The sequence below is a fragment of the Nestor notabilis genome, unplaced genomic scaffold, assembly GCF_000696875.1.
Source record: "Nestor notabilis isolate BGI_N333 unplaced genomic scaffold, ASM69687v1 scaffold6733, whole genome shotgun sequence".
In the NCBI taxonomy this organism is placed as follows: Eukaryota; Metazoa; Chordata; class Aves; order Psittaciformes; family Psittacidae; genus Nestor; species Nestor notabilis.
The window spans coordinates 24778-32469 of NW_009920511.1; the positions used below are offsets into that span (position 1 = coordinate 24778).

The 7692-nt window shown below is 51.7% G+C and overlaps 1 protein-coding gene across 1 annotated transcript in view; it reads left to right on the forward strand.

Moving 5' to 3' along the window:
* Nucleotides 1-6242, forward strand: part of P2RX1 (purinergic receptor P2X, ligand-gated ion channel, 1) — an 11610-nt gene extending 5368 nt beyond the window's left edge. Inside the window, exons 5-12 of the mRNA XM_010010698.1 lie at nucleotides 649-745; nucleotides 1038-1118; nucleotides 2618-2759; nucleotides 3398-3528; nucleotides 4180-4270; nucleotides 4984-5049; nucleotides 5598-5690; nucleotides 6198-6242. Coding sequence (XP_010009000.1) covers nucleotides 649-745; nucleotides 1038-1118; nucleotides 2618-2759; nucleotides 3398-3528; nucleotides 4180-4270; nucleotides 4984-5049; nucleotides 5598-5690; nucleotides 6198-6242 — 746 coding nt within the window. The remainder of the gene's footprint in view (nucleotides 1-648; nucleotides 746-1037; nucleotides 1119-2617; nucleotides 2760-3397; nucleotides 3529-4179; nucleotides 4271-4983; nucleotides 5050-5597; nucleotides 5691-6197) is intronic.
* The last annotated feature ends 1450 nt before the right edge of the window (nucleotides 6243-7692 follow it).

Sequence of the window (7692 nt, forward strand, 5' to 3'; positions counted from 1 at the left end):
GGATTCTGGGGAGGGACCTTCATCAGGGACTGGAGCGATAGGACAAGGTGTGATGGGTTCAAACTTAAACAGGGGAAGTTCAGGTTGGATATAAGGAAGAAGTTCTTTACCGTGAGGGTGCTGAGGCGCTGGCACAGGGTGCCCAGAGAAGTGGTAAATGCCCCATCCCTGACAGTGTTCAAGGCCAGGTTGGACGGGGTCTTGAGCAGCATGGTCTAGTGTGAGGTGTCCCTGCCCATGGCAGGGGGTTGGAACTGGATGATCTTAAGGCCCTTTTCCAACCCAAACCATTCTGTGATTCTATGATTCCTCTTCTGAAAGACATCTGAGCTGCAAAAAGCTCTTCCAGCAAAAAGTTAATCCAGACTAAACCGTTTCCCCCAAACTGGTCTCCTTTAGCATTTCTGAGGTGTATTTTAGCAAGAGTAATTCCCAGTTGCTCCCCTGTACAACAGTGCAAGAGAAGCCGCTGCCCGAGCTGAGAGGCCACAATTCATTACCCTTCTTGTAAACAGGCACCAAATCCCTGAGTGTTTTGTGCCTTGGATGTCCATGGCAGGGCTGAAGCTCCCACCAACTCCCACCCATCCCAGTGTGAGGCTGGGATTTCCCAGTGTCCAGGGGTGTGAGCATCTTCCTTCCGCACAGGGCTCATGACGGGCAAGTGTGTGCATTTCAACAGCTCTGTGAAGACCTGTGAGATCTTTGGCTGGTGCCCTGTTGAAGTCGATGACCACGTTCCCAGGTAAGGAATGATGTTGTTGCCCCATTTTCCGCCCTGGTCCCACCCAAGCTGCACCAGCAGCACTCAGTATAGGGCAGAGCAAGATGGGGTTGTCCCCCAACAGACACTTCCATCCTTCCTTAGGGCTTTTCTGAACCTTGTTGGGATCTTTCACTTAGAAAGGGAAGGGATGAGATCACTGTTTTTTCTGGGTCCTGCACATTCCAGTTTGGATGAATTCCCACCAAATGGGGCTTTTCCTACACACTAGAGAGCTGAATGATGGACACTGGTCAACACTTGTGTTTTTCAGCCCTGCCCTGTTGTCAGAAGCGGAGAAGTTCACCTTGTTCATCAAGAACAGCATCACCTTCCCCAGGTTCAAGGTGTCCAGGTAAGGAGAGGTTCAGGGGATGGCTTCTGCTCGGTTCCCTCAGGGGAATCCATGGGTGTATCCGGATGCTTGGCATAGAGGATGCTGTCCCTCATTAGCAAGCCCAGGACTGCTCTATCTGTCCCACCTCAGCTGGTAGCTGTGGTTACAGGAAAGGCTTCTGGAATTAATGGCTCCTGAGTTACCCTCACATGATGCACAGGAAAATACAGCTTCTCTGAGTCTTCATTTTGATTCTCCCTTTTTCTTCCTGAAGACATCAGTAAAATACTACATGGCACAGCAGGGGGGTGAGCAGCCAGACAAGCTTGGTGCCTCAAAATGAGCAGAGGCCCCTCTTAACACCACAGTTCCCACCTGCTCCTGCACTGGGTTAATGCCTGGATGGGTTGTCCCCTTCCAGCTAAGGGTACACGTGAGAGGATTTGTGATGACACTAGTTAGAGATCTGATTTGGAACGAATTAACAGGAGCTGTTTGTGCTGAAGGTAGTGGATTCTTCTTTCTAAGCTGATCACATCCCTGTGCTGTAGCCAAGGTTAAATGCCCTGGCAGCCAGCATGCTTGGCAAAGTCTTGAGCTGACCCCACACTGCACCCCAAGAGGTGTCTGGGAGAGGGGATCCCCACCAGCAGCAAGGAGAGGTGGTGACCTGAGCAAGGACAGGCAGGAGAGGGGACGAGGTGGGGGGAGCAGGTCCTGGGAGGTGAGGGCAGCCGGGCTGGCTGCTGCTGCAGGGGCTGAGCTGGAGCTCGCTGGGGTCACAGGGAAACTTCCTGCCTTTGATCACTGCTGCTAATTACGCACCCAACATAAATGATGGGACAGGGTTGAGCAAAGCACAAGTCTTATAAAATCATCTGGGTCAGGGAAGCATCACAAGAAGACTATTTTTAAGCAAAAGAGCAGAATGGGGTGGAAGGCAAAGCACTGTCCTTTCTCTTTCACCCTTTCTGGAGGACATAGATAGCAAAATCCAGCTAAGCGTAAAAGCTGTGGGATATACTACCCATGAGCTGTCCCAGCTGAAAATTATTGGTGCTTGGAGCATTGCCTGGCAGAACCCAGGGATGAGCTGATATGCGAATGGGAGAGGCAGCTGGGAGAGATGCTGGAGGCCATGGGAGGGTTTGCAAAGCTGAGAAATGAGAGAGGGGGTTGCTAGAAGAGGTGAGGACAGACACGTGCTGGGTTTGGGCAGCAGGCAAAGCAGCAGACTCAAAGCAGAGGTGGAGAACATCTGCAGGAAAGACAATGGCAGAAACACTCCTTCATAGGAGAAGGTTCAGGGGAAATGAGTTGCTGATGGGGTGGGAGAAACCAGGCAGGGCTGAAGGGAAAGGGTCTGATGAGCATTTTAGGGAGGAGGTCCTGAACTTTGACATTACCTGGCTTTAGGTTAGTTGGAATAGTAGCAATAGGTTGAACCAGGGACCTCCAGAGGTCCTTTCCCACCCAAATTATTGAGTTATTCAGACTCATTCTCTTTTCATTCCCAGACGCAACTTGGTCGAGAGCGTTACCAAACAGTACCTGAAGAAGTGCACCTATCACAAAGTCACCGATTCCTTATGCCCCGTGTTTGACCTGGGATACATAGTGAAGGAGTCGGGTCAGAATTTTACCTTCCTGGCTGTTAAGGTACTTCAATTTCAAGTGATGTTTCTGGCGGACATGGGGAGGGAGACACTGACAGAGCAATCATCCCCAGGCTCTTGAGACACAAGGGATCTGTCGTGTCAAGGACTTGTGAGGCAGGGCCAGAATTAGCTCTTAAAGATTATGAATCTCCTTGGACATGGCCTAATATCTAAGCCTTTCTTGGAAACTCCCCTGTAAGGTTGACAAGATTTGACTTGCTGGCAGTAAATCCAGGGTTTAGTTTGATTTTAATTTGTGCAATGAATGACTAGAGCTGCACGGCCAAATCCCATCCGACTGAGCTTGGAAACCTCGGCTGGATGGTCAAACATCGGTCATTGCACACTGCAAACTGCTGCATCTCCCCAGGCACAGGATGCAGATCAGGAACAAGAGGGCATGAGTTTAGTTGTGTATCCAATGTTTAGGGTGGAAGCAAGCGTCTCCACATAGGGTGATATATAGGGCACAAAACCAAGGCTGGCCAGAAGGGCTGAGGCAGTAGCGGGGTCCATGTTCCCTGGAGAGCCAGGACACCTCATAGTATCAAGAAAGGCCACGTATGAAGAGGGAAAGCATTTCATCATGTGGGCCAAAACCAAGGAGGGGCAACGTGGTGACTCCCCTCTCGGCTGCAGGGTGGCGTTGTGGGCATCACCATAGACTGGAACTGTGACCTCGACTGGCCCATCCGGCACTGCAAACCCATTTACCAGTTCCACGGCCTTTACAATGATGACAGTAATGTTTCACCAGGCTTCAACTTCAGGTAAGAAGACCCCTGTTAACTCTCCAGGCAGAATTCTGAGGTGACATCTTTGAGGATGCCACAGCACTCAAAGGATGGTGGAAGATCAGGGACTGCTCTTCCAAACACGGTCTTTGCAGTGCTCCTTTTAGAATGGCTTGAGAAAAGTGATAACCCATCCCTTGGCCTCAAAACTACCCCATTGCCTTTCCCTGTACCTCTCCTCCCAGCCCTTGCACACTATCCTGCTCGGCTGAGCTCTAGGGAAGCCCCTTGAAAGACTGGAGATGGTGCAGGGTCATCTCGTGTGTCCCCACACTTCGAACCATTCAGCCTCAGTCATGAGCTGCTGATCTAACTGCTGCTTTGTGTGGAGCTGCCACTAGTTCTGCACTAATATCTGCTCTTACACAGCACCTGGAGCCACCGGGTATCAGCACAAGCAGGAGCTTGAACTGCAACTCGAAGGCAGGGAAACTGAGGCACGGAGGGGAGAGGTGCCAACAGCCCAGCTCCTATAGGGTTATGGAGAGGGTCAGGAGCGGGTCTGTGACAGCACATCCCCAGATCTTTGTCCCGCTCTGCAGCCCACCAAGGTCCCAATGCTGTTGGGTTGCAGGAGGCTCTTAGACACCCTGCCAGGCCACTAACGCTCACCATCCAATTGGGCAGGTATGCCAAATACTACAAGGAAAATGGGGTGGACAAGAGGACGCTCTACAAGGTGTTTGGGATCCGGTTTGACATCCTGGTGAATGGCAAGGTAAGGATGGCCAGGCCCTGGTTCATCCCTGGATCCCTGGGATGGCAGTGCCACGTCCTCAGGAAGGTACCAGCTCTGTAACACAGCACTGGGGTCTTGTGGGGCCAGGAGAATGAGCCTGAGTGGTTCGCTTGGGTGTTGGCCTGATCACAGCAGCCCTAGGGAGGTGCCAGGGAAGAGAACATAGAGGGGAAGCCCATTTTACAGGTCACATCTATCAGCTGCAGTTTGGGCAGTGGTTTGGTTCCAAAAAGCATCATGATGGGTTGGGCGGAACTATGGAAAGTCAAAAGCCTTTTCTGGTATTTCCAAAAGTTGAACATTTGCCTTTTTCTGTTTTGTCTTTTTCTTCCAACTGGGAGAGAAGGCTTTCTTTGTTGTGTTCCACTGGGAATATTTAACGTGTGTGTGTGTATATATATATCTATATATAATTTTTTATATATATACTTAGAGATATGTGTATAAATAAATAAATAATACCGGAAGCAAAGTAATTTCAACTTGTGTCAGCCTAAAACCAACCTACCATGTTTTTCTGTTTGACCTATGAGCTTAAAACCAGCTCCTCTTTCAGTGCTGTGGTTGCGATTTGGGTTGCTGCAAAGGCACTTTAGCTGAACGCCACCTACAGCTCTGGCCCCCTTTTACTACTTTTGTTTTTCCCCAGGGCTGACTGTCACATATCACCCATTTTCTCTGGTTTTATCCAGGCAGGCAAATTTGACATCATCCCCACCATGACCACCATTGGCTCCGGAATTGGTATTTTTGGAGTGGTAAGTTCAGATATTTCCAAGCCTCTATATGGAGACTCTCATTATTCTTCTTGTCTGTGACATCCATGGAGAAGTGTCCCTGAGCTGCACTGAAATACTGGTTCATGCTCAGGCAACAGGGGATGGGCAAAAGGGGGAAAGGAGGTGCCCTCCTGCCTTGCGAGCTCGGGAGAACAGATTCCTGCCAACCACCAGCTGATGTATCTTCCCAGCTTCAAGTAAGAGTTATTGAGGGGGGTTTGGAGGTAATGGGCAGTATTTCATGCATGAGAGAAAACCAGGACCCTATTTCAATTACGGTCATTAAAGACTTTGGCATGACCTGAAGGGTGTTGTGCTCTGCATGTACCTAGACTAGAACCAATTTCTGTTGGCTTAAATTGCTCAGTATTGAACCCAGCACACTTCACTTCTGTCCCACATGGACATTCGGGGGTTGCACACCCTTCAACAGCTGCTAAGTGGTGGGTTGAAGCAGAAGTGACCCTCATTTGTGGGGCAAACTGGAAGGAGGTGGCACAAGTGATCTGGGAGGGCTTTGATTTAAGGCCTCTGTCCTCTGCGACCTGCTCCTGCTGCACTTTCTCCAAGGACGCGACTATTACAAGCAGAAGAAATTCAAATACGCAGAACAGGAGCCTGTAAGTCCCTGCCCTGCAGAGGCTTTTGTGGGTGTGTGAGTGGGGATGTGTGCGTGACACAACATTCATACCGAGCAGCAACCAGGTGCTTTCCTGAGCTAGTGGGAATCCCGAGCCCTTGGGACTGTCAGGGTTACTGGGGTCCATGAATGTCCTCTCCAAAAGGAGACATCTTCTGTGTGTGACTCACTGTTAATAGCTTTATTCCCTCCCTTTATGCCCAGATATTCCAGTATCTGGTAACACTTGCGTTGCTTTGAGAAGCAAGGGCAGACCAGTGCTTTAGTAAACTGGGAAATGTCCCCTCTTCTGCTTCCTGAGAACACCTTCATGACTGTGGGATGTTTTGTGGCCTTTCATAAGGCATGAAAACAGCTCCCCTCAAATTCAGCTGAAAACATGCTTATGCACAGGGGGTTAGAAGCTGCTCTTCAACCACGTTTTTCCTGGCATTAGAAAGGGGCAAGTCTGCAAAGGAGTCATTGTTTTGTCTCATTTAACCCCCAGTCGAAGTCGCATAAGAAGGAAAAGGAGCTGGACAACGCACAGTGAGAGGTGAGTGGTGTTTCTGCAGCCCTGCTAGCATACAGCATATGGGTCCTGTGGCTATCCCAAGGCCCTTGGGAAGGCAGCAGGGCTCCAGGGAAGGCATGGAGGAGATCTGAGCTGTGGGCTGCAATGTCTAACCTGGTGCCAGCATTTCCCAGGGCAGGCAAGAGCACAGGGCAGCACTGTGTGCAGGATGTGGGATTGACATCATGTCTTCAATGGCAGCGTCTCTTGAAGAGGGACAGTATGGGGCAAGACACCAGAAATCACCGTGCACCTTTCTCTCTTGGCAGAATCCACAATGACTAACAGACCTGCACTCTCTTCTTCCTTCTCCTCTCCTAAAACATGGTCATCATCCCCTGTCACCACCCTGCGCCAGCCCCAAGACCAGCAGGAGCAGTGTCCAACACCAGCTCAAGGGAACATGGCACCCTGCAGCCAGGGCAGGGTCCGGCCGGCCCAGCACCCTGCCTCTGGCGGGACACACTGCAATGCTGAGGGAGCGAAGGGACCTTGGGCCCCTCCCCCAGCCCTGGTGCACCCTGCCTCGTGTGCTGGGGCCGTGCCAGGGCACCCTGCACCTGAAGCCCCTGGGAGAGCATCGCTGCCTGTCCTTCCCCAGCAGCACCCTTGGAGAGCTCCAAATTGAGGAGAAGGGGAAGGAAAGAGAGCAGGCAAGAACCCTGCCCAGTCCCTCAGCATGGGAGAAAACCCGGTTATTTTGTAAGGATGTATTTTATTAAAGAAAATAAACCTTTAGTTTTTCTACTACATCCCTTTGCGGTGCCCATGCTTGCCCCGGGTGTGGGGTACGCGGTGCTTTGCGGCACTGGGGGGTTTGTGCACGCAAAGCAGTCCTGTCCATCAGGGTGGAGCATGAGGCTTTCTGTGCAGGCTCCCCTGGGCTCTGCCCTCCCCTGCAGGGCCCCTGGGCCTCTGGCCACGAGCAGAGGTTGTTATCAGGGTTGTCACTTGGGTTTCCTCCTCACACAGGCTGGCTGGTGGAGAGCACTGGCACGCTGCCGGCCATCGAGAACGGCTGCCCTGAGCCAGCTCTGTCTCCTGCTGCCCATGGTCGTCGGTGTTAGCTGGTCAGAACGGACCTGCTTGGCTTTAGCCTCACAGACCAGGTCTCTGCACCCTGCAACGCAGCTTCCCCTCTCTGCTGGAAGATTTGCACCGCTCTGTGTGTGCGGTTGGACCCAAGCTCTGAGCAGACGCTGCCCTGTGCTGCTGGCTCTGTTCAGTTCTCTAGGATGCATCAGCACAGGCTCTCCCCAAAGTCTCTCTCTGAACGTTGTTTTGCTTTTTCTGGAGGAGATTTTGCCTTGGTCGCTTCAAAACTGGATCCCAGCTGCTGTGGGAAAGTCAGTGAAGAAGGCACAGGGATTGCTCTGCCTGTGGCTGTAACGCTGCTGGCTGGGGGGGGGGGGCCCAGGCCGTGGGGGGG